Source organism: Miniopterus schreibersii (genome assembly GCF_964146895.1).
Source record: "Miniopterus schreibersii genome assembly, chromosome: 8".
Lineage (NCBI taxonomy): Eukaryota > Metazoa > Chordata > Mammalia > Chiroptera > Miniopteridae > Miniopterus > Miniopterus schreibersii.
In genome coordinates this window covers 18,847,886-18,874,497 of record NC_138109.1, presented here as the reverse complement: position 1 = coordinate 18,874,497, position 26,612 = coordinate 18,847,886, and the positions used below count along the sequence as shown (strand labels likewise).

The window sequence follows — 26,612 nt, the reverse complement described above, 5'->3', positions numbered from 1 at the left end:
CAACAGGTATTGGTGCAGCACCTACAATGTGCCAGGCATTGTGGGAGCTATTAGTGTTCAGAGAAATCAGGCAAGATTTCTGCTCTCATGGAGTATGTGTGTATGTGGTGGGAAGAAAGAAGGACAGACCATAAGCAAGTGAACAGGATACTTTTAGAGAGTGATGGGTAGAGTTGCCGTATGTTGCTCCTCAAAATGGAGCTTTACAACATGGAAGAGGGGTATAAAGTAAAAGGAAAAAAGTGATAGTGATGGAGTGGGGCTGGAGACTCAAGGGCTGTTACTTAAATTCTCCTCTGTAGCAAATCCATTTGTTCACATGCTTAGGGTTCCCCTGATGGTCTTCCCTCTGAAACCATAGCACATTCTTTGCCTTCAGTTCACTGTGATATTCCACATGGTTTTTCCCTTCTGTCTTCAAGATACTTGGCTTTGTTAGGTTAGGATTCCTCATCATTTGCATTATGCCCCCAGCTGGATGACCACAAAGCTGGTGATGGGATAGCTGTGTGAGGGCATCATGTCCAGCCTAGAGCCCCCTACTCAGTGTGGATGTAATGGTTGGGGTCCATAGTTTGATCTTCAGCAGGTTCTAGGAATACCCCCTGGGGACTCCACTGTTAAACTTGGGGCCCAATGGGCAGTACTCTTCTCATACTGGGAGATGGTGTTGAGGGGTGACTAAGTGCTTGGCCCCTGGAGTCAGAGGGGGCTTAATTTGCATCTATTGGCATAGATTTGAATTTGCTGTTACCATTTACTGGATGCCCAACCCTGCCAAGTTACTTAACCTCTGTGTGCCTCAGTGTCTTCATCTTCAAGTGGGGTTAATAACAGTACCCACCTCATAGTGTTATTGTGATAGTTCAATTGAGTAATTGATGAAAGTGCTTAGAACAGTGCCTGCACTTAGTAACCCCCCAATGACATATAGTAATGACTATGAACTGTATCTTGTGTTGCCTTAAAGCTTTCCCATGTTCTCTTTCCCCTTGGCTCAAACTCTGTATTTGTAAAACAGCGATTATAAGGGGTAAAACTAGATGTGTCTGGGGACCAGGTTCGCTTTGCCGAATTTGATGGGAAGGCTTTGCGTAGCAGTTCAGAACCTCATGCAGGAAGTGGGAAGATGGGTGGAGTCAGGGAGAGGAAGGCGAGACTCAACACAGGAGTCAAAATATTCCTTTGTTTTGTATGTTTTTCTTTTTTTTGAAAACATGATTTTACTATTATTTTTTTCACTTTACCTTCACTATAATTAATAAGTCAAATATTTCATTTAGTTAGGTTTCAATATTATTAACAACAGAGAGGAATATAAATGTTATGGGATTTAAATGTTTCTCCATGTTAGTTTTTTACCTTCTTTATACTTATCTTTATGAAAAATGTTTAGAATGAGCCTATATCATTTTTGCAGTCAGAAAAATTAAATATTGTTTTCATTTTTTAAAAACTATCACCCACAAACCTATTGATCTAATACAGTTTTAATTTGGGGTTCATGTCCAGTCTTTATCCATATATAAATAAACAGTAAAGCGCTGTAATCAAAAGTATACATCTAATTTTGTGACCTACAGTTCAGCTTAAAATTATATTTAACATTCTCCTTTCTACAGGGTCATATTTGTCACTTAATAATTGTGTTCACACTGCATCCCATTCAAGGTGACAGCATACCTTACATTGCTGAGCTGACATATAGGTGTTTCACACTTTTTCTCTGCAATGAAATTATGTCACTATAAACATCCTTGTCTGTGTGGCTCTTTTTCTTTTGAATTAATTCCTAGAGATTACTGAGGCGGAATATTTGAATAGTTTTCTGGCTGTTGATAAGAATTCATATACTCCCTTCCAAAAAGATTATATCAACTTTACACTCCAACTGGCAGTAAATACCTGTGGGTTCCCATGAAGCCTCTGCAATATCAAGTTGTGTATGTTTGTTTATTTTTTTCTAGCGAACTGGACTGTTTTCCTAGTAATTCTATTTTTCTCACATGAGTCCTCTGAGCATGAGCTTTGCTTATCTTGGTGACATTCTTACACAGTTAAAAAGCTCTAATTCAGTACCAGGACTTGCCCTTTGGCGTATTTATTACAATAGTTGTTTTCATTCTATTATTTTTCTTTGCAATTTGGTTTAGTGTGTTTGTTTGTTCATTTGTTTTTCCATTTATAGCACTTCCCTTGCCTCAGCCTTGTTCTAGGGCCTGTTAGTCACTGGCACAAAAGGGTTTAAAATAAGGGTTTTCATAAAAGTGGATGCTTAGGAGAGATGGCAGGACGTGGGCGGGTCATCGAGATGAGACGCTATCACCTTCTCCCCCAGTTCCCTCCAAAGCTTTGGTGTCTGAAAGATGGTGCTCACCTGGCACCAACTTAGCATCGTTTCACAGCTTTGAGGTTGTCAGAATCCCCAAGGCACACCTGTCACTTCCCACCAAAATGTTTAAATGAGAGAAATGGACCCGGAATATCTCCACCCTGGTTACCTCCTGGGGGATCGCCCCAGCTGAGGGGAGCTGGGCACTGTGACTGCACTTGACTTGAGTGATGGTTTTCCCCCAACCCAAGGGACCAGGAGCGTGAGACGCTGCTGGGTGAGCAAAATGAAGGGCAGAGATGGGCCACGAGGAGAGCATCTCCCGCCTAGAGCTCAGAGCCTGGCCAGGCCAGCCCAACCCTCGTGTCACCCTTTCTTTCTATTGCTCGCAAGCCTAAGGAAACACCCCCCCGCCAGCCGTCAGTGGCCCAGGCACAGTGCCAGGGACGGGTACTGACCTCCACGGCTCTTCTCTTGCAGTTTCCTGCTTCTTCAACTTCACCAGCCCCTCTGGGGTCGTCCTGTCGCCCAACTACCCAGAGGACTACGGCAACCACCTGCACTGCGTCTGGCTCATCCTGGCCCGACCGGAGAGCCGCATCCACCTGGCCTTCAACGACATTGACGTGGAACCTCAGTTCGACTTCCTGGTCATCAAGGATGGGGCCACCGCCGAGGCCCCTGTCCTGGGCACCTTCTCAGGAAACCAGCTCCCCTCCTCCATCACCAGCAGCGGCCATGTGGCCCGTCTCGAGTTCCAGACCGACCACTCCACAGGGAAGAGGGGCTTCAACATCACCTTTACCAGTGAGTCCTCCCTCTGTCCCCAGCCGACCACCCCTCTGAGTGTCAGTCCCTGAGGATGGTGGAGGGTGCTCCCAGGAGGAGTGTGGGTGTGGATGGGCCAGCTCCAAGGGCTGTACACCCAGGCCTGGGGATCCATCGTGACCAGAAAAGGCATAAAGCACTGGCTGCTGGGGAGGGTGATCTTTTCTGGAGAGTCACTCTCTTTAGAGCATTTATTTCCTATATTTAATGTAAAAAGAGCCTGGGGCTTCATTTCTCCCTCCTACCCCCACCCCCTAGAAGGTGCAGCTAGAACCAGGAAGGGCCCAAGGGAGAGGAAACCTGTCATCCGCTCATTAGTTACTGACCCCTCTCTGATGTGCTCCCCGTGGTCTTGAACACCGCTTACTGTGGGTACTCCAGGGGCGCTGCTCACACTTGACCTTGCCCAGTTCCCATTCCCAGAGTCAAATCGGAAACAGGAGTGTGGAGCACCGTTTCTCTTTGGCTCTGACATTGTGTTTAAGCCAACTCAGGCATTTCTTCATTGCGCTTCTCAGGGCCACAGTCCAAAGACGTCCTTTCCAGTTTCAATCCTGGGCCCCTTCAGGAAGCCACTTGAAGTGTGGCTGTGATTATTTTCATGCCTGTGTCTCATGAGGTTATAATTAGGGTGGGGGTAGGGCAGAATCTTGGAGATCCACAAGCAGCCAAAGGCAGCGAGAACTACTTACCGGGTTATAATAAGCGGTAGACCCATGACCTTGGCCGATGACAGAGTCAAACGAGGCTAAAGTCGGGTCTGCCTGAGCAATAACCAGATCCTTCCCCAGAGGCTGCTTGTGAAATGCAAGTCCCCAGCTCAGGCCCCGCCCCCCCAAACACACATAGGGCTGGTCCCTCTGGTGCTTTTAACAGAACTGATCTCCTCCCAGCTCCCACCCCCATCAGGGGCACAGAGGCCTTGCTTCCTTTTCCCACCTGTTCCTGGAGTCTAGTTGAGCTGAAGCCGATAGGTGCCAAACGACCAGCCACTGGGTACCCCAGATTCCAAGGGACCACCCCAACTAAAGCCCTTCCCTGACATTCCCCTCAGCACCTTCCTCAGGACACCAGACTTGCTAGAAGCAATCAGCCTCCCCAGAGCGCGCCTCCTCCAGGGCGCCCTATTCCCGGCACCCCTGGGGGCAGGAAGCAGAGCCCGTCCGCCTCCCCGACCTTCCCGGTCTAGCAGTGCAGCTCTGGCTTTGCGCTCACCCTGCTTTCCATGAGACCCTGAGCTCTGGACAGGTAGGGCAGGGTACTGCTTACCTGCCCAGCACAGGGTCTGGTGCATGGGAAGGGTCAGTAAATGTTTTTTGAGTGGAAAGATTCATGAATGACTCAATGTTCTCACTCCCCTGGGGAAGTGCGAATGAAGTTAAGAGGTCCCCAGGGAGGCCCCACTTGTCCAGGATGGTGACAGCAGACAGCTCTGCAGGGTCAAAGGAAGTGTGGACACGGATGGGGCACCCGCGGCAAAAATGCGCGCGTATAGTCTCCCAGGAAAACCAGGAAGTCCCCATTTTCCAGGAAAGGAGCAAATGCTGGGTCCTCGGGAGGAAGAGGTGGAAGGCTGTGGACCTTACCTGAGGACCAAGCTCCTACCTCGCATTCCTCTCCAGGATTTCTCCAGCACTGCAAAAATGACACACACCCAATACGTAAATACTCAGAAAACCGGGGCAGGTCAAAGAGGAAATGCTAACCACCACCCCAAGTTCCCCACCCAGAAATGGTTCTTGACAGCATGTGGCGAACACTGTTACAGACATCAGGTGTTTTTCTGTGCATTCACACAGAGAGGCATTTGGATGGAGAAGTAGAAATAATATTTTAAACTCTGGGCCCCATCCTACTGCTGAGTCAGAATCTACAGGGGGCCAAGGCCCCAGCATCTACTTTTTGAGAGGTTCTGAGGAGGTTCAGATACAGCTAGTGAACAGTAGTCCGTGGACAAGTGTTTGGAAAGCAGCGTAGTCTCCCTGCAGGACAGCCATCTCCTGGGTCACATCCCTACTGATGACCATCAAGGCTGAGCTGGAGTGTGCCCAGTGTCAGGAGCTCACCTCCCCAGACAGCCGTCTCCATAGAAGGAGAGCACTCGGTGCTTCCCCTTGTGATGACCTGAAAGCTCTGTCCCTGTAACAAGGACCCGGGGTCTTCCCCCACCCCTGGAGCTCCTTGGAGTAAACCTAATCCTTCTTCCACATGGAGCACCTTCAACAGTGTGAAGTAGATGCTGTTTACTGAGCACCTGCTGTGTGAGCACAGTGCAGTCGTCACGCCGGGCCCCAACCAGAAACCTCGTAGACTGAGATCTAGCCCTTTTCACATGGCAGGAGACAGGTTGGAAAAGATGCCCAGTTAGAGCTGGGCAGTGTTTAAATCCTTGACTTAGAGCTCTTGCTCCCAGGTGTTGAAAATAGCTCCATATTTAGATCTTTGTGTGCATGTGTGTGTGTGTGTGTGTGTGTGTGTGTGTATGACTGATAGGGTGTGTGTGACACCTGGACTTCTGGCTTCGGGCACCACTTATTTCTAAATGTCAGGGCAACCTCATGATTATAGTTCCTAATAAAGAAAGGTTGAGAGCCTGAGGTCTGGGCTGCCCTAGGCTCTGCATTTCAGAGGGAAGGGTGGTGGGGACTTCGTGGAGGCTCTGCAAGGAATCAGCACACTCACCTCCACCTTGGATCCCCCACAGCTCACCTTCAGTAGGGAGGATCGCCAGGTCTCCAGGCCTCTTGCCTCCAGCAAGATCCAGCAGCCTCCAGGGCAGGCTGCTTCTGTTTCTGACTGTGCAAATGTTTCTATCACTCAGGGACTTCAGAGGCTTGTAAACTGAGTTTCTTAAAGTGGTACTTGCCCTTGCAGCCACGGAACCTGGTCTCCACGGCTAAGCCGTTGGCCTTCATACAGCAGGGGTGCAAACTGGGTGTGGCTTCAGAGACTTGAGTGAGAGAACTGGCACCCTGACCCGTGATGGAGGAGGGCTGGGAATATGCTCAGGGGCAGTGGTGATGAAGGGAAAATGGGAGGAAGGAAGGGAAGGCAACTCATTCTTAATGAGTCCTTACCGCCCGTCAGGAGCTGTACAGCTGTACAGATATTCTCCACTCTGCTATTCATATCAGCTTTCATTTTATTTCTATCCCAGGATGACCCTGCAAGTGAAGGATGATCTCGTTTTATAGGTCAGGAAACAGGCTCAGCAAGATTACATAAGTTTCCCAGGACCATGTAACTAACAAGAGGCAAAGCTCGATTAAGCCCAAAGGTGTTCTCACTCTGTCCTCCCCCAGCCCCACCTGCATCATCAGTTGCCTGCGAGAGCGAGAGGCAGCCTGACAGAGACGAGGGAGTGAAGGAAATGGGTTCAGACAGCACTGATTCCAGGACACCTGCTTCATGATGCTTGGTGTCTATTAGTGTCACCAATGACTGAAGACAGGGAAGCATGGAATGGATTTGGCATTGAGGAAACAGATCTGGTCCTGAAGCCTCAGTTTCCTCATTTGCAAACTGGGATAATAGTATCTACTTCGTGTAATCATTATATGATGCAAGCAGGTGACTATGAGAAATCCTTAGCCCACTGCCTGCTCAATAAATGTTCATTAGAATGAAATTGGATTAGGTGCTTGGGAAGGCAAGAGAGCAGGTTTAACAATCACCCCCTTTATGCACAACATCGGTCCCTGGGTCTAGGGTCTCTGGCTCTCCCCCCAGCATGGCGGATTCTTGGGGGACTGGTGGAGGGCTAGGGTTGACCATCATAATGAAGCTGACTTTCTTTGGGGTCCATCTGCACACCAGATCTGCCTAATGACATCCTTGACCCCCATCCCCACAGCCTTCCGACACAACGAGTGCCCCGATCCCGGCGTTCCAGTGAATGGCAAACGGTTCGGTGACAGCCTCCAGCTGGGAAGTTCTATCTCCTTCCTCTGTGACGAAGGCTTCCTGGGGACTCAGGGCTCGGAGACCATCACCTGCATCCTGAAGGAAGGCAGCGTGGTCTGGAACAGCGCCGTGTTGCGGTGTGAAGGTAGGTGCCTGCCGCCTGGGGCCACCAGGACTTGGTACCTGCAGAACCCTCCACTCCTCTCCACCGCTTCCCTCCTGCACCGGGTGCTCCCCACCACCGTCCTGCCCAGGCACTGAAACACTCGAAGCTGCATATGATGCAGGCAAGAATCTGGTCTTGTTAATGGGCCTTAACACAGCTCACTATTCACAGCAAAGTGCTAATTTTGAAATTAAAGCTGTCTCATTCATTCTGTCCCTGGGGGGACAGTAGGCAACCAAAAATAAGGGGCAGCCTATTAGAAAGACCCTGTGGGGGCGCAGGGAAGAGGAGCCTTCTCATTATTCTCAGAGTGAAGGGCATTTGCTGCCACCCTGGTTTGGGGGACCTGGGGAGCAGTACATCAGAGGGGAGGAGTGAGAGACACTGCCTAGGGTGGCCAATCCCGGCTCTAAAACTGTAGAGCAGGTCAAGCGGAGAAACCCCTGGAATCTGGCCCTTCCATGGACCCTTTTCCCCCTGGCACCCCAGCCTTGGGAGAACCCTGCTTTATAATCAGCATCTTCTGTCTTTTTCAATGTTCTAGTTTTGTTTTTGATTAAGTATCCCCACCTTGTGGACAATTAAATGCAGAAGCTAATGGTCTTTTAAAAACTCTTTTAATATATGCTAAGAGCCACTTAGTTTTTGAGAGGCTGTAATGGGACGAGGGAGAAAATGGCTGCTTCTCCTAAATTTAGAAAGAGGGATGATTATCCGGCTGATAGAAAGCAGCAGTCGGCAAACTTCTCTTAAAGGGCCAGCTGGGAAGAATTTTTGGCTTTGCAGGCCCCGCAGTCTCTCCTCAACGTGGCCATCGTTATATGAGAACAGCCTGAGACAACACAAGTAAATGGGCTGGATGTGGCCCCTGGGCTGGCTTTTGATGACCCCTGATCTAGAGAACATACGGGATCCATATGTTTAAAATGAGAAATCTCCTCCCTGGCCGCAGTGGCTCAGTTGGTCGGGTTCATCCCGTGCACCAGAAGGTTGCCGTTTCAGTTCCTGGTCAGGGCCGTGCCCAGGTTGCTGGTTTGATCCCCAGTCAGAGAGCATAGGGAAGGCAGCCAATGTATGTTTCTCTCTCTCTCTCTCTCTCTCTCTAATTTCCTCTCTCTAAGCATGTCCTTGGGTGAGGATTTAAAAAAGAAAATCAGAAATTTCCTAAGAAAGACTTCCAGGTAGTGCAGGCATCTACAAGGGACTGCCTGGCTCTCTCTCCCCACATTCCTCTCTTCCTTGTCTCTCTCTTTTTTTTTTTTTTTTTAATATATCCTTATCAATTTCAGAGAGAGGGACGAGATAGAAACATCAATGATGAGAGTCATTGATCAGCTGCCTCCTGCATGCCCCCCACTGGGGGTCAAGCCCGCAACCCGGGCATGTGCCCTGACCAGGAATCGAACCCCAATCTCCTGGATCCTAGGTCGATGCTCAACCGCTGAGCCAGGATCGGCCAGGCCCTTGTCTCTTTTAAAGAAGAACCAACGAATTCTGTCCCACTGTGATTAGTGTTTTACTTACTCATTTCAGCCATGCGCCAGTCTAGGAAGCAGGTGTAGTTATGGCCCCCGCTGGTCACAGAGAGGTTGAGTCACTTGCCCAGGTTTCTCCCAGCTTATAGGTGACAGAGCCAGAATTCAAACCTAGTCTCTTGGCTACACTGTTACTCTGTTTTTCTTGAATTGTGTCACTCGAGAGAATATACTTCCAAACATGTTTATGAAAGACTTAAAATCATCCACAAATAGGATGAAAAGCAGATTCTCTACTTTCCATATCCCAGTAGAAAATTAAAACAAAAGGAGACATATTGTCTGTCGCAAAAGACAAAGACAGGACCCCCCATGGAAGCGTCAGAAATTGGCAGCATAAAACAAAATGACAGCAGTAAGACAAACATATCAGTCATCATAATAAAGGTAATTAAACTCCTTATTAAACGTCAAAGACTCAAACTGGATTTTTTTTAAATGTTGCTTAGAAGAAATACATGGGGGGGGGGAACAGGAGATAAATAATCTATAGTGAGTATGTATTTTCTTTTTAAAGTAATACTTGGTGGCTGTAAAAAAATTTTAAATAAATCGCAAGTGAAATAAAGTTCAACCCGATCTCATTCCCCAGAGGAAAACAGTTTAACAGTCTGGTATAAACATGTGTACCTTTTTTTTCTCCGTGTTTATACCAAATGTGTTACTTTTATACTCAGAAAATGTTTAAGTTCTACGAAAAAGAAAGAAGGCCGATTCTCCCCAGCCCCACGAGGGGAATCCAAGTGATCGCTGCAGCCCATTTAGGCCTCCAAGGCAGAGGGAAGGGCAGTTAGGGAGCTTCCAGCCTGTTCAGCTTCTTGTCACCCTCCTGAGGGAGATGTCCCTGTGCTCTGTCCGTGAGACCCGCGGAAGGCAGCGAGATGGACGGCGTGGCCGAGATCGCCCGGCTGGTAATAACCGAGCAGTTGCCGTGTGCTGAAGACTAGCCAGGTGCTTTACGTGCGCTGTCCTGCGGAGCCCTCCTGACGGCCTAGGAGATAGGCGCTGTCACTGTCCTCACTTCACAGACGGGGAACCCAAAGCACAGAGTGGTTGCGCAGCTGGCCCAAGGTCACGCAGCTGAGTGAGCGGGAGGGTCGGGATGCCAATCCAGATATTCTGACCCCAGAACCACCCCTTAATCACCAAGTTAGGTCTGTGCGACTCTTTTCATTCTGCTACATGGCGGAGGCAGGGTGGTGAGGGCGCCCATGGGTGGCACAGCAGCAGGGCAGGGCGGAGTAGAAGGCAGAGAAACAGGCTGTTGCTGCCTCTGGCCTTTCCACCGGACACTTAGTATTACTGTCAGGGTGGGCATTCCCAAGCCCACCCACAGTGGTTAGAGATGCGGACGCTGGAGTCCGACCACCCAAGTTTAAATCGTGGCTCTGCCGCTTCCTAGTTGTGTGTTGCGGGACCAGATACCTAACTTCTCTGTACCGGTTTCCTCAGCTGTGAAGTGAGGCGAACACCAGTAGCCACCTTGCAGGTTGCTATGAGGATGAACATACAGGAAAGGAAAAGGCACCCGTCGATTACTAGTCCTTGGTACCATCCTATAGCATCACCATTGCCTTGGACAGCTGTAGCATCAGAGGGCAGGAGAGGTGGCGCATCCCTCACAAGGACACGGGCCCCTCATCAGAAGCCCAGTGTATTGATCCTCTCATGCTGCCATAACAAAATGCCACAGACTCGTCGCTTAAATGGCAGGAATTTGTTTGTCACAGTTCTTGAGGCTACAAGTCCAAGATCAAGGTGCCAGCAGGGTGGGTTTCTCCTGAAGCCTCTCTCCTCGGCTGCCAGGCGGAGGCCTTCTTGCTGGGTCCTCCCGTGCCTCTCCTCTCTATGTGCCTGCATGCCTAGTGCCTCTTCCTCCTCTCTAAGGACACCCATCCACCCTTCTGACCTCATTTAACCTTAACTATCTCCTTAAAGGTCCCATCTCCAAAAACAGTTTCGTTAGGGGGTTAGGACTTCAACCTATGAATTTGGAGGAACTCGATTCAGTCATGACATCCCGTAGCTCTACCTTTCAATCAATATTTTCACTCCTTCAAAAAAAAACCATTTATTGAGCACCTGCTGTGTCCCAGGCACTGAGTTAGGCACAGGGTGTCTTGTCTATTGCTGAGCTCCTCTTTCTGTTCAAGGCAGGACCCTCTCCTCTTCATTAGTAAGTGAAATACACCTAACAGAATTTACCATCTTTATCAATTTAGGTGTACAGGTCAGTGATACTTAGTACATTCATATTGTGCAACCAGCTCTACCATCCATCTTCAGAATTTTTTTCAGCTCTCAAAACTGAGAAACTCTGTGGCCATTTGAACACAAACTCCCCATTCCCCCTCCCCCTGAACCCTGGCAACCACCATTCTACTCTCTGTGAATCTGACTACTGTAAGTTCCTCATATAAGTGGGATCGTACAATATTTGTCCTTTTGTGACTGGCTTATTTCACGTGGCATCATGTCCTCAAGGTTCATCTGTGGTGTTGCATATATCAGAATTTCCTTCCTTTTCAAGGCTGAAGAACACCCACTGTGTGCACGCACATCTGTTTATCCGTTCACCTGTCAGCGGGCGTTTCTGGAGCGGTTGTGAATGCTGCTGCTCTGAAGAGAGCTAAACAAATGTCTGTTGGAGTCACTGCCTTCACGTCTCTTGTTTGCCCTAACATTTTTAATGAAAATTTCAAACAGAGATACTGGTATAATGAACCTCATGTACCCATCACCTGTTGCCCAGCTTCAACAATTACAAACTCATGGCCTATTTTGTTTCATTTTACACCACCACCCTGCTCTGAGATTATTACGAAGCGAATTTCAGGCAAAATATTTCATCCACAACATTTTAATGTGTATCCTAACGGATAAAAAAGAACTCTTTAAGACATAACCACAACACTGCTATCTTAAAAAAATAAAAATCACACTATAATCAAATGTCCATGATTGTCTAATCCTTTCCTTTATAGCACTTTTTTAAAAATCAGAAGCCTAGCTAGGTTTATACATTGTAATTGGCTTATATGTCTCATCTTCTTTAATCTAAGGTATCTACCCCCTTAAACACCCCCTGCAATTTTTTGTTGAAGAAGCCGGGTCATTTATCCTGTGGAGTCTCTTGCACCCTGAATTCTGGTGATTACATCCCTGGGAGGTTATTTAACACGATCCTCTCTATCTTACATTTCCTTTCATTGGCAGTGAGATCTAGAAACCTAATCGGATTTAGGTTCCATTTCTTTGGCCAGAGTATTTTATAGGCAGGGCTCTGTGCTTCCCTCAGAGGCACATAATGTCTGGTTGTCTCTCTTTGGGAGACATTAGGAATAATCAGCGATCATAGCCTGGGGATTGCACACTGGAAACTTGCTATCATTTCTTCTTTCATAAGCTGGGATACTTAAAACTTGCCTGCATCGACTGTTTGGTGACCCTGAGGTATGGTTTCTAAAGGGAAGGCAGGAAAAATACTTAATTTTCTTCTATTTACCAGTTTTCATATTAATGAGTCGATTCCTTAACACCTTCCAAAGCTGAACATTTGTAAATACCTTAATATATTTAAACGTATTTTATGTATTTAAATCTACTGCCATTGTTACTCTAATCGACTCTCAAATTGTCCCATTGGCCAGTGGAAGCCTTTTGAAATTAGCCCAACCACATCTTGTGCATTTTCTGTCCCCAACCTGGAATCAACTGTTTCTCCACGGAGCCCTGGTTTCTTTTTAAGTGAAGAATGATATTTAGAATCTGGGCTCTGGAGGTGCTTATTACGATTGAGTAGGCCCTTGTTTCTAAGTCTTTTCAATGAACAGAGCTAAGAAATAGTTTTTTAAGGATAAAATGCATCAGGGGTTCATTTTATTTCCAATGCAAGAACACAGTTTCCTTTTTACTTAACTTCCTTGATGTCATATCTGTACCTCCTTTCACTCTTGCTGAAAAGCCCAGTCCCCAACAACACCAACACAATTTCCCATTCCACCAACATACCGGAGAGCCTCAGAATTGCGATACCAGTACCACGTACAGCAGTGTGATTACTGGAAATAGTTTAGGTTGTTTTTCTTTCAATTCTTTTTTTTTTTGTTTGTGTGTGTGTGTGTGTGTGTGTGTGTGTGTGGTTTCCAGGGGTTTAATTTTATATCTCTTTCAATTCTTCTTGTCCCCTCTTCTTACTAGAATGGGCTATCAAATTACAGTGTTTTTAACTTTTTTCCACTAGTTTCTTCATGTGTGATTATGCTGCCAACTGACACAGTATTGCATTCATTTAGTTCCTCTACTTTTTGAGTTTTAAGAAATGGCTTACCAAATTTCAGTATTTCTTTTTAATTGTGCACAGTACTTACAAAGATCCAAAGCTAAACCTCTAAAATGAGGTGTATACTGAGAAAGTCTAGCTTCTATTCTTATCCTCTCTACCCTGTTCACTCCCTCTTTCCATAGGTAATGTTGAGATTTGGGGTTACTCTTGCATTGATTGTTAATAAGAGTAGGTAAGTGTGTGTGTCTCCCACCCCTTTCCTAGATGTAGAATCATACTATACCCTTATTTTTTATCTATCTACCTTGCTTTTATTTACTTAATAATATATTCTAGGGACCCCTCCATGACATTATATAGACTATTCCTCATTCTTGCTGCATAAATAATCCATTTTGTTGATTACCCCAGTTCATTCACTCATTGCTGAACATTTGGGCTGTTTTCAATGTTTTGCTCTTACAAATAATGCTGTCTTGTATAGCCTCAGATAGATAGATAGATGATTGGTAGGTAGATAGATAGATAGATAGATAGATAGGTATGTCATTTCATATTTTGCTATTATGTCTTGGGGATAGAGTTCTGCAAATAGAATTGCTGGGTCATAGAGTAAATGCATATGAATTTTCTGGATATCACCAAATTTTCCTTCATAGGGGCTGTGTCATTTTCTGTTTCCACCAGCAAGGTCCTAGAACATCTGCTTTCCCCCAGCATCACATGTCATCCAGCTTTGGTTTTGCCTACCTGATGAGAAACTACTTCTTGTTGTAGTTTTAACATGTATTTTCGTAGTGAGAGTGAGGTTGGGCCTCTTTTCAAATGTTAAAGAGACATGCATTTAGGAATCCTGCCCTCCTCCCTGCCTGGCAGCTGCCACCTGAAATATGAAGATGAACTAGGGAGAGCGAAGGACCGAATGGATAGAGAGGTCATTGGACCATCACATGAGCAGGAGAGGAGATGAACTGGCCCAGGTAACAAAGCAACAGAGCAGAGAAAGAATAAAACACTGACTGCCAACGGCGGGGTTCGGGTTCCCTCGCTGGAGGTTTTGGGTAGAGCTTTGCTGATAAACATGCACTGAATGGAGTGACTGTGTGATTTCTGGCTTCCTGGAAAGTGAGTGAGGAGATCACAGTCCAGCAACCAAAGAGGCTGGGCCTGTGTTGAACTGGAGCCAAGAGAGAGTCCCTACTTCTGCTGGGGGCTAGTACCTGCAGGGAGACCCGGGATAGAGCGGTCGGCATGCCCGCCTCACCTGCAAGGTCTCACGTGTCCATTGGAGAAATGGAGGAAAGCTTTAGTGGTCTCAGAGAGATGGATGGATCAGTTCCGAAAACCAGCTTATCCAGGAGGTGATAATACCCATTTGCAATTTACTCTCCGTGTTTGATATAGGTGCTGTGTAATTACCTGTTTCTCCAGCCTCACCCTACTGAAAATGGGCAGTAATCCCTGCCTATAAAATGAGGGTAATAACACTATCTGCCTTTTAGTGTTGCAGTTGTCACAAGGATAATCCATAAGCCCTGACATGCATAAGCTCTCGGTAGCCATGAGCTCATTACCACCGGCCGCGGTTGTAGAACTATTATGTGCTGCAGGGGAATTTGGAGTCAGAGGTCTTGAGGTTAAATCTCAGCACTAACTTCATTAGCTCTCGATCTAATCTCTTAGCCTGTGTAGCCTTAGTTTCCTCCTCTGTGAAATGGGGATAATAAAGCGTCCTGTCATCAGTATGAGTCGTCTACTATTATCACCACCATTATTATTTTTTACTTTATTTGTTAAACTTCCTATTTTAACTTTCTATTAAGAATGCTTGACAGTTATTTGAGATATTTCCAAGAAGCTTATAGAATTGAGAGAGGGAAGGTGCTACATTTGGCTGTATTTTATGAAACTGATTGCCTGGAGGAAGTCACAAAAACTTGCAGAGATAGAAGTGCTTGGTAGCTCTTTAGCCCCTTCCCCGGTCTTGTTCAGGGCATTTTTGGCACCTGGTAGCCCCATAGTAAGGAAATCCCAAGGAAGCAGGGGTTCCTTTAAGGCTGGGAGGCTGCTCAGCCTGAGATCTCTGGGTTTACACCATCTTCCTAGGTCTGAGTCCAGGCACTACCACTTGCTAACACAGGACTAGTTACTGAGCCTCCATTAGCATCAGCTCTCTTAGCTGTAAGCTGGAGAAAGGAATAGCAGCCCCTCACAGGGTCTGGGTTTGGTGAAGACTGAGCATGACTATTGGTGTGACGCTAAATGCCCGGCACGCGTGGGCTCTCAGTCCATGGCAGTGTGGCGACAGCAGCCTCACTGGGAGTGGGGAGAGAGGTGTGGCCTAGGTTAGACGGTGTTAACAAGCAACCCCCAAACCCCAGTGGCTTAAACACAGGAGTCATATCTCTCCCAGATTACATGTGTAGCCCGTCATCGGGGACTCTGCTCCTCGGATTCACTTACAGGCCGGCTGACAGGATGTCCATCTCCACTCTTGTTCCACAGTCACCAAGGCAGGAAATTTCACAGATCGTGTCCTGGCTCTTACAGTTCCCCCATGGACAGACGTGCGTCACTCCCACTCTCATTTTACTGGTCAAGGTGGTCACGTGGCCTAGCATCACTTCCACAGTGAGAGCCAACCACGTACCCTGAAGGAGGGGGACTGGAAGAGCGCTCATGACCACCATAGGGGCCAAGGGTCTGGTTGCAGGAAGAGGCAAGAATGATGGGGAAAATGTGGGTAAGAGTAGGAAGCTGAGGGAAGGGAAGAATGGGCAGCGAGGCCAAGGGACAGCAATGACAGGCTTGGTGAGATCAGAGGTGTGCCTTGACCACCAGTGTCTGGTGGCATCACCGACATGGACAGCATTCGTTTATCCTTCCATCCATTCATTCATTCATCTAAGTAATAGTTGCTGATTTGGGGCACAGAGGGACAACTGTGCCAAGCTCTAGGCTAAGTGCTGGGATCTGAGCCGAGTAGGACAGTGATAGGGCCCCTGCCCTCGTGGAGCTCACAGTGGGGCAGGTCCTGCTGGTGCTCCAAGCAGCGGGCTCTGCCCAGTCTCCAGCGCCAGAGGCCCGGTGCTGGGTGTGGGGGGCAGGTCCCTGCCTCTGCCACAGGCCTGACAACTGAGTGAGGAACAAAGAAAAGACTAGTGTGACCCAAATATTAGCTCTACTGCAGCCCCTGTAGAATGGGCAAGGACTTTGTTTGAAGGATTCTTTTCATTTCTCCCCTCTGGCCTTTAATAAAACTCCAAATGATGCAGTTGAACATATCCGTAAGGGTCCCGGTGGACAGAACTCACAGTTTATTCAGTTTATGTAATTTTCCATAAAAACAAAAGCAATACTTGTTGGTGGACACATTTTATAGAGAGGATTTTTTTTTCTCTGTTCATTTGTCTTCCTCCCTCAAGAAAGCTGCTTCTCTCCCTTCTGTCCCCCCAGCTCCCTGCGGCGGTCATCTGACTTCGCCCAGTGGCACCATCCTGTCTCCGGGCTGGCCTGGCTTCTACAAGGATGCCCTGAGCTGCGCCTGGGTGATCGAAGCCCAGCCAGGCTACCCCATCAAAATCACCTTCGACAGGTGCTTGTAACCAGGGCCTCGGGAGAGGGTGGGAGGGGACCTGCAGTGAGTGGGGAGCAGCACTGATGCCGCAAGGTCAGCAAGGTCAGCGAACGCTGGGACAGATTTCCCTGAGTTGGCAGGCGGCACTGGCTTTGCCCTTGGCCTTGACCCAACCTCAGGACTAGGGTTTGTGCTGTTTAAGGGATTATGACTGGAGGGGTGAGCAGAGGCTGGGGGATGTCAGAGGAGGGAGCGTGGGCAGATAGATACTGTGAGATGGTGAAGGAGGCATTAGCACCTGGGGAGCATAACCCTGAAATTTCCAATATGCGAAGGCCGACTTCCTGACCTCTGACCAGATCCTGCTCTGTGCCCACTTCCAGCTCCCACCTGGTTATGCCCCTCGAGTGGGGAAAGAAGCCACCCAAATGCGAACACAAACTTCTAGGCAAAGCATTCATGGTCAAGAATAGCAGTCCACCAATTTCTGTGAGCTGCCAGATGTAATATTGTAGGTTTTGTAGACACTTTTGGATAACTGTTATGTATTCTTTGCTTTAAAAAACAAAACAAAACCTCTTTATAAATGTAAAAACCATTCTTTGCTTTCAGGCCATACAAAAACAGCCTAGAGATCAGCTTTGGCCCCAGTCTATAGTCAGCTCACACCAGCCTGGAACATTCTAACCCCCGTGAGGCTAGTCACTGTGCCTCTAAGCCTTACGGTGGGTCATTGCCTGGGCATCAGAGAGGATTGAGAGTGCTGTGTCCACTGTGGGAAGAGAAGGGCTTAAATACAGTAGAGAAGGTCTCCACATCGCTGGTGAATGTGTGCAAATTATATTAAATTATCCCAGCCTGCCAAAATCTGATTGTTCTGAAGCCCTGGGTCAGACAAGGCCTTTTGTCATCTGCAAATTAATAAGCCTTGGGTTTCTCTAGAAGCATTCATCTCCATCTTTGGCAGATTTAAAACCGAGGTGAACTATGATACTCTGGAAGTGAGAGATGGACGGACATACTCCGCGCCCTTGATCGGGGTCTACCATGGGACCCAGGTCCCTCAGTTCCTCATCAGCACCAGCAACTACCTCTACCTGCTCTTCTCCACTGACAAGAGCCACTCGGACATCGGCTTCCAGCTCCGCTATGAGAGTGAGTCTCGGGGAGGCAGGTAACAGGGTTGGCTGGGTGGGTGAAAGGACCCGGGACTGCTCCACCAGTAGGCTGCCCGCTCGGCCCCATCCCCGTGGCATTCTCAAGGCTGTGCTCCTCGGGAGACCCCCCTTGCTCTCAGCATCGCTCAGAGCTCAACCTTTAGAGAGAATGAAAGTTTCTTCTAAAGAACCTGTCAGATCTTCAGAAGCAATGGAAGCTGGTGGCCTGCACACCAGCAAGGCCTCTTTTGTGTGCAATTAGGTGGCACCATGTTGGGCACTCTGGGCACAGAGTGCTTGACAGATCGTGAAGCTGAAGTGAGATTGAATGTACGAGTCACTCACCCTCTCTCTTCACCTTCTGCATTCACTGCTGGTGCCTCGATTTAGAGAGACTGACGTCAATTCAGTTCCACAGACCATTGTAAGAAGTTGTGGCCGAGAGCACCATTAGGATGGGGTCATTTTCTTGTTCAGGTTTATAGCCATAAGCCTTAGTATGGTGTCTAAGCCTTAGTAGACACTCAGCTTATGTTCATTGAATGAATGAATGATTAAGCCCACTTGTTTGCTCTGATCGGTCTTCTAATAGTCTCTCACCAGATACTGACAGCCACATTTGATGAGTGGGTGAATGACAACGTAAGCCTTCTGTAAAGCAGGGCTCTCCTCCCTCCCTGTGTGAGTCAGCTGGGGTCCCTCTGATGTGGTGGTGGTGAGGTGTCTTTTCCATCTGTGGGCTCTCTTTTCCAGCTATAACCCTGCAGTCAGACCACTGTCTGGATCCAGGGATCCCTGTAAATGGGCAGCGTCATGGAAATGACTTCTATGTGGGTGCTCTGGTGACTTTCAGCTGTGACTCGGGCTACACATTAAGTGACGGGGAGCCCCTGGAGTGTGAGCCCAACTTCCAGTGGAGCCGGGCCCTGCCCAGCTGTGAAGGTAAGGCACACCATAAGGGGCACTAAACTAGTGGATTCCTTTCCTGCCATGAAAATCCAGGAGCTTGAAGGGGCACTGACTCCCAACGTCAGTGGGCATTATGGGTTTGAAAGGATATGGGGGACAGGTTCCCAGGAGGATTGGGGGAGCTCCTGAGCCGCTCCAGTCTTTCACTGCCTTCTTTACTCCTGTAGCACTCTGTGGTGGCTTCATTCAAGGCTCCAGTGGGACCATCTTGTCACCAGGGTTCCCCGACTTCTACCCCAATAACTTGAACTGCACCTGGATTATCGAGACATCGCATGGCAAGGGTGAGTGTTTTAGTCCCATAGCAGGTATTGGGATATGACATGGTCAGACCCCACATTCCCCAAGTCAAAGTGACCACAACAAGGATCTCCCTATATAGTGACCTCTAGGCTTAGTCTGAGTTTTTCTCACTAACAAGATAGGTCCCAGAACCTTTTTCTTTGATCACAGAACTCACAAACAGAATTATTTAAAACTAAGTATTTTTAAGAATCAAAGTCCCCATGCTGGAATAGATCTTGGAGATTCCCAGATCTCAAATCCTTAATGCAGGAATCTGCTTTGAACACACCCCATGAGATGACACACCTTCTGTCAAAAATGTCTATACATGCCCAGGGGTGGGGAATTGGCCAACTCATTCAACCAATGGGCACCTATTATCATTTTTTGATAGATCTGACCCCTCCTAATAGCCTGGTAGGTGCCCCCGAAACGTCCTTCTTTGTTCCGTGTCCTTGGGGAAATAGGATGTGTCTGTTCCCTCTTCCTCATGTCCACCCTTCCGATACTGGACACAGCAGTCCTCCTCACGCATCGCTCAGCTGCTCCTCACCAGGCTGGACTGTTGCCTCACATAAGTGATCTTTGGGAGCCCAAGAGCAAAGGAAAGGTGCTGGTTACAAAATAAACATCAATTAGTGTACTCTTTTGTTCATCAAATAGTGATTGAATGGCACCTGTGTGGCAGATACCAGGTCTGGGAATAAAGAGTAACCGGGCAGACCTGGCCTTGACCCCCAGAAGCCTATTCCGAAGTTGCTTTAGAGTCGTGGTTCTTAGCCCCCCTGCCCTTTAGCAAGCACCTTAATGTGTAGCCCATACCCTAGAGGTTTTGATTGTTTACATTGGAGGTGGAAACCAGCCATCTGTGTTTTTAGAACACGTCACTGTTAATTCTGATGCATGCCCTTAGATAAGACCCTCTGATCTAGAAGAATGAACATGTAGAAAAGCCAAGAAAAAAATTTTTTTAAAGAAAAGTAATTCTTCCAGATATTAAAATGTTGTTGTGGGTTAAAATAATTTTACAGTTTGGTATGAGTATAGGAGTGGACACACAAATCAGGGGAAGAATAAAGGTCCAGAAATAGATTGTGTGTGTGTGTGTGTGTGTGTGAGAGAGAGAGAGAGAGAGAGAGAGAGAGACTGTCTTTAATATATGATTAAAGTGTCATTTCTAACCCACTGAAGAGAGGATGGATTATTTAATAAATGGTTTTAAAACAGTGGGCTTAAACATTTGGAAAGAAGAAAGAGAAACAAATTATACCTCATGCATTTAACCACATAAATTCCAGTCCTTGATCATGGAAATCTAACCTCAGATAGGGCCATCCTTTAAAGAGTGACACCAAATATGGAATCCATAAAAGCAAAGACTGTTAGATTTGATTAAGTAAAACTTCAAATGGAATTATTTTTTTTAAAGGCATAAAAAAATTCAAATAGTCAATGAACAAAAATATTTGCGACATATAATCTCCTCAGGGTTACCAACCTGATGCATGAAAAGCTCTTAAAATCTTTAGGAAAAATATTCCTGCTCTCCAGGCATGTAAAATGAACAGATCCGTGAACTAGCTCTTCATAATAGAGGGAAATACAGCTGAAGAGACATCGCCCCCACCGAGAATGAAAGAAATGCAAATCCCACCCAGAATGAAGCATATTTCCCTTTTCAAGTCAGCAAAGAAAATCATAACCGTGTAGGAGACCATGCAGAGCCACGAACACTCTTCCTCAAAGCTGACATTTGTGAACCGGTTGAAACTTCTCAGAGGGCGATTCGGCGACAAGAATCAAAAGCCCTAAAAATACACGTGCCTTGGGACACAGCGATTTCACTGCCTGAATTTACCTGGAGAAAGGTAAAACTGTGCATCGAGCTTTAGCTACAATGATGTCTCCTAAAACACTTATTTGAAAAGTCAGGAACTACTTAAATGTCCATTCATAAGGCAATGGTTAGGAGACATATGGCACTGCCATATATTTATCATTTAAAGTATACTATTTGTATAATAAAAGAAAATTTGAAAGAAAAGTCAACTTATTGGCCCATCTATGAACTTAAGCCCTTTCACTTTTGCCTTCGATGGGCCTGACCCAGCCGGGGTTAGGAAGGGCCAGGGTGTCTTGGGCCAGGCAGGACTCTGCAGGCCATCAGGGCAAGAACAGTTGTCCCCTTCTCCCCACAGTGTTGTTCTGGAGGAGAGGAGGGGTCAGGACAGTGTCCTTGTTCATCCTCAGAGCTGTTTCCACCACATCTGGGCCAGGGTTGGCCGTGCAAGTGCCGGAAGCTGCTCTGTGACGTCAGGAGGGAAAGAAAGGCAGCCCTTCAATCCCTAGAGGAGCAGCCCCTACAGTCATGATTTTCTCCGTCTGGGCAGCTGTCATTATAGGGAGAGGTCGTGTTTCTCTACACCTCTCTACATGCCTTTGCCTAGAAGTCAGTGCAGTTCCCCAAATATTTAACACATACTTATTTTACACGTGCACTTATCCTGGTGCTAGGAAAACACAGACACTGTGCGTCGCCTGCCTTCGGGAAGTTTATGGTCTAGTGGGGGAGAGAGAAAGCCTAGAGACCTCTCAGTCTAGCACAGCCAACCCCAAGATGGAGCAGATAGGGGTGGGGAACATCCAGAGGCCAGCCCAAGGGTTAAGCAGGTGCCCTGAGCTGAGACTTAAGCCGTTCTTCAAGGGTAAGCGGGAATCAGGCAGGTGAAGGGGGTTCCAGGCAGAATCAGCGGGAGGTCAGTGATGCACGACCAGGCCACTTCTTCCCCAGAACCATTTAAAGGCTTCGCCTGACCTTTATGAAATTGTAAAAGAGCTAATAACCTGGCCCAGGTCACCTTTCCCAGCCTCATCTAGCCCTGTAAACACGAAGTTCTGAGTGCACTGAGCATTCGGTTCCCAGAACGTCCCGCTTTCTCTGTCCTCGAGAGCTTTGTCCAGTGCAGGGTTTTCCTCTGTGACACCGCCTCTTCCGCACTGTCCCCCGTTTGGCCAGCTCTTCATCTTCCTGAACTCGCCTCCTCTAATGAGCCCTCGGCCTTTCTCCCCAGCTCAGGTCTGGATTGCACTCCCCTGTCGGCCCCCTGTGGTCCTGTACCTTCCCAGTTCCAGGCTTGGCCCCACTGCACAGAACTTGCATTTCCATCATCTGTCTCCCCCATGGACTCTGAGTTCTTTGAGATGCCTGTCTGCCTTGTTTCCTGCGGTTTCCCTGGCTCGGCTCTACGCCTGACGCACAAGGAACTCAAGAAGTATTTATACGAATTGAATTAAACTGATCCCAGACCCTTCTCTGGAGGGCCCTGCTTGTAAGAGTATTTCAGGTGAACAGACTTATTAGGTTACTCACTCTGTTGGCTCCCTAACAGGCAGAAGGATACCAGGAGAGACTCAAAACTCTGGAAAATTCAGAATTACTCTTTGACGTACACACAGCCCAAATGAATGGCCAAGTCAGGAGTCCAGAGAATGTGACCTTGCTGTGACCCCAGGACTAACATCTTTTATAAAACCCACAAGGTTGTCTGGGAGTTAGATGAGCCAAGCAAAGAGAACACCTACTATGTGCCGGGCCCTGCACTTTGCATATGCTATCTCAATCGTTCCTCACCCCGAGTATTAAATGTCACCTAAGAGGGTGACACTGTCATCCACACATTGTAGTAGAGGAAACTCAAACTCAGGGTGCGCTGAGACCCTTCAGCGGGTGGATGGGCTTCTGACCCAGGTCAGTCTCCCTCTGAAGCCTGTGCCTTTCCCACAGCCCTGTCTTTCTGCTCATGCGTGGGATCCGTGTCCTTCACATGACTCTGCGTGGTTCACTCCAGTGCAGTATTCGTGTATGTGTGCGCCTGTCACCCCAAATCTGGATACAGACCCCAACCTGGGGCCTCTCTGTCTGTCACAATGTCTTCATTTTCTCACATTGGCCAGAAGAGCCCCACGCAGTCAGCACAGCTGGGAAACCCAGGGGTTTCGTCTCAGTTGTTTCATCACCCTTAGAATCCCAGCCAAATGTCTCCTGCTCGGAGGGGCTGTGTTTGCCCCTCCGAAGTACGGAGCGCAAGGCGAAGTCTTAACCAACTCTGCCTCCCCGTTGCTGGGTCTGGCCCCCTCTCCACCCGCCCTGCCAGCCGGCTGGAAGGGGGAGGGCCTAGATCCACAGAGCCTGTTCCCAAGCTCTGTAGACTGAGAACCATTTTCTCATTTGCACACATGTTTGTGTGTCGGGAGGACAGGATACCTGCGAGCACACATACCCGTGGGTCGCCAGGTATGCTCACACCCGTCACGTCAAGGACTACAGCCCCTGGGAAGCCTCCCAACCCTCGCGACACCGCTGCTTACTCTTCCCGTGCCTCACTCTGGATCCTCCCTATCGATGGTCCGTCTCCTCCACTAGACTGGCAGATTTTTCTCGGTGCTTAGCACAGACCTGACACTTAGTATGTGCTTAGGATCTGTTTGAACAAATAGATAAATGGATGCATCCCGTTTGCCTGGGCACAGGCCATTTACAAGCCGCATCCCTGGCCCCACCACCTCTTCTGTTCCCCCACCCCCACCCGTAGAATGCCAAATATGCCAAGCTCCCCGGCTTCTACCAACGGAGAGGCCAGAATATGAAAACATCTAAAATGCTTTAACATTAAGAGCTTGGATCCAACCGTCATTTATCAAAAACGTGTCAGTAATTATCTAGGGAAGTATTTCTCAAACTCTTACGTGCCTACAAATCACCCAGGATCTTGTTAGCATGCAGATTCCGATTCGGAAGGTCTGTGGGGAGGCCGAGGCTCTGCATCTCTAACAGGCTCCCAGGCGATGCCTGTGCTGCTGGTTCGTGGACTCTGAATAGGAGGTGGGCCCAGCACCCACCCCTGGTCCCCCTGAGTTCCTGCCCCAGCACCTCCACGGCATACACTCCCATGGGCACACACACTAGCGGGTGGGCACAGTTTACACGTGCGTACACCCAACACAACTGCTATCTGGACAGGCTCAGGAGTTGCTCTGGGTGTTGAGATCCTGCTGCTTCGTGACCTTTTCCACCGCCTGACCCTTCTTACCACCTGGGCTCCTTCTATAGTGTGAGAAGCAGCGTCGTGGAGCAGTTTATTGCACAGTCTGCAGTCAGATGGCCTCAGTTCAAATCCCTGCTCTACCACTTGCTGGCTGGGTGACCTTGGACAAGTGACTGTATCTTTTTGTGCCTCAGTTTCCTTGGGTGTAAAGTGGAGACAAGAATAATCGTACCCGTGTCCCAGGGTTATTGGCAGGATTGAATGAGTTTTCATATTTTCCCTTCCAACAGATAGGGCCTACTACAGAGTAACAGAACAGGTAGGACAGTGACACACAAATATTTAGTGCTCAAACATTAACGAATGTTATTGTTTTCATTTAGTGCCCTCGGCCCCTCCCCTCAGTGCAGCCCTCACTTTCTCTTCCCCTCACCACCCCCCTCCCTGTGCCCTTAGTGCCCCTCCACCCCAAGCCTCCATCCTGCCCCTTCACCCTTTCATTCCTCCTTTGCTGATAATTCCCCCCACTCTCCCTCCCCAAGGTCTCGTGTCCTTTCCTGCTCTCGGCCCCTCTCCCCAGCCCCTCTTGCCCAGTGCACGGCGGCCACCATTCTCACTGTCTCTCTGCCTCTGCCTCCGATTCGTCTTCCTCACAGCCACCAACATCTTGCTAAGTCTAAAATCTGACCCACTCTGTCTTCTCATTGCCTTTGTAAAACTATCCGGCATAGCCCCAGCCTGCCTTCCCAGCCTCTTCCAGATCTTTCCGGCTGAGTGTGTCTGGCCACACCATGCGGTTTGCTGAGCCCCAGGATCCACAGCTCCTTCACACACACCAGCCCCCTGCCCTGGTTGCCCTTTCCCCTCCTACCTGGTTAACCCTCTGTGTTCTTTTAAGACCCAAAGGAAGTGTGTGCTCCTTAGGAGGCTGTCCTGCACTCCCCCCTCCTGCTGCAGACTGCTTCCCATTCGGTACCCCTCCCCAGGCACGCTGATCTATGTTCGTTGTAGCAGTCACCACTCTACTGTAGCTATTTGTTTAATGTCTTATATATCCCCTTGCTCCTACCTGGCCCTGGACCCTAGCCCATAGGAAGCATTCAACAAACATGCAAATGTTGAATGAATGAATGAGAATGAATGAATGAATGAATGAATGAATGAATGAATGAATGGCTATGAAGCAGTCTCATAGACCTAGCCGCAAGTCTCCCTTTCAGATGTTGACCTCTGTGAAGCAGTGCGCTTCTCCCCGGCCAGACCTGTTGCAGTGATGCCACCCAGTTCATTCATCCGGGTTCACCCGCACGGGTTCATCGGTGCGCGCTCGTCCTCCTGCACACCTGTAGACCTTCCTAAGCTGGAAATGTTTGTGGAGCTCCGGTGCTGCAGCCAGGCTGCTGCAGCCATCTCACCGCCGTCCCCCTGACCCTTCTGGTCTCTCGGCAGGTGTGTTCTTTACTTTCCACACCTTCCACCTGGAGAGCGGCCACGACTACCTGCTGATCACCGAGAACGGCAGCTTCACCCAGCCGCTGAGGCAGCTGACCGGCTCGAGGCTGCCAGCCCCCATCAGCGCCGGTCTCTACGGCAACTTCACCGCCCAGGTCCGCTTCATTTCCGACTTCTCCATGTCCTATGAAGGCTTCAACATCACCTTCTCAGGTAAAGCCTGTGAGGTCTCTTGGGGGAGGGGTACCCAGTCCCTCCCTCTGCTGCCAGCCCCTGGTGTTCCCAGCAGATGGATATTGCTGCACTCTCCAGTCCCTGGGAGAATGACCTCGGTGCTGCAGCAACAGATAGCTGGGTTAGACACAGGACGGACTTCCCTGTAATGCGCTTGGAAGGAGCTGGCAGATGTTGGGGAGTCCCCTTCTCTCACGATGTCTGGGTTTCCCTTTGAACATGACCTACCCACTGGCTGAAGGAGAGGAGTTCACCGAAGTCCCTTCCTGCCCTAGTCATTCCAGATACTTCTCCTGATTCCCCTTCTGTTGACGACCCCAGCAATTTAGAAAAGAGAAGAGGAAGGATGGGGGTTGAAATTAACATACTAGAGTATTTTAGTCTTATTTGGGGCTTTGTCATCGATGCTAACTTAGCAGTAATAGATATTTATCTCTGTGTTTAGGAATCCTGAAAAGAAAACTCTTTAATTTAGCATTCAGGGAGAAAAGAGGACCCTGCGCTCCTCTGGCACCAAGTCCCCTTGCCACCCTTGTCCATTGCTCCCCAGAGTCCCTCCTCCCAGCTAGAAGCAGAGATACCAGATGGACTCCACCAGGATGGGCAAGAGATATCTGACCTCTAGGAAGTGGACATGGCCCAGCTTAGCCCCCTGCTGTTCCCTAGCAGAAGCCACCTGCCAAGTGCCTGGGCCCGCCTCCCAATGAGACCTATGCGGCCGCTGTGCCTCACCCCTCTGGGACAGACCCCCCTTCTCAGCACACAGAGCCTCTGAGAGCTGTGTCCAGAGGGAGATGCCCTTGGGAACGAGGGATGGTCACATCTCTGCTGTTGCTAGCGGTAC

The 26,612-nt window shown here is 48.5% G+C and overlaps 1 protein-coding gene across 1 annotated transcript in view; it reads left to right on the top strand.

The window, feature by feature from the left end:
* Positions 1 to 26,612, top strand: part of CSMD2 (CUB and Sushi multiple domains 2) — a gene marked incomplete at its 5' end in the record, with an annotated part of 488,286 nt that overhangs the window by 316,700 nt on the left and 144,974 nt on the right. The window contains 7 exons of the mRNA XM_081146285.1: positions 2,813 to 3,139; positions 7,014 to 7,208; positions 16,506 to 16,644; positions 17,594 to 17,781; positions 18,537 to 18,725; positions 18,920 to 19,036; positions 25,532 to 25,747. Of these exons, the coding sequence (XP_081002411.1) occupies positions 2,813 to 3,139; positions 7,014 to 7,208; positions 16,506 to 16,644; positions 17,594 to 17,781; positions 18,537 to 18,725; positions 18,920 to 19,036; positions 25,532 to 25,747 (1,371 nt within the window). The remainder of the gene's footprint in view (positions 1 to 2,812; positions 3,140 to 7,013; positions 7,209 to 16,505; positions 16,645 to 17,593; positions 17,782 to 18,536; positions 18,726 to 18,919; positions 19,037 to 25,531; positions 25,748 to 26,612) is intronic.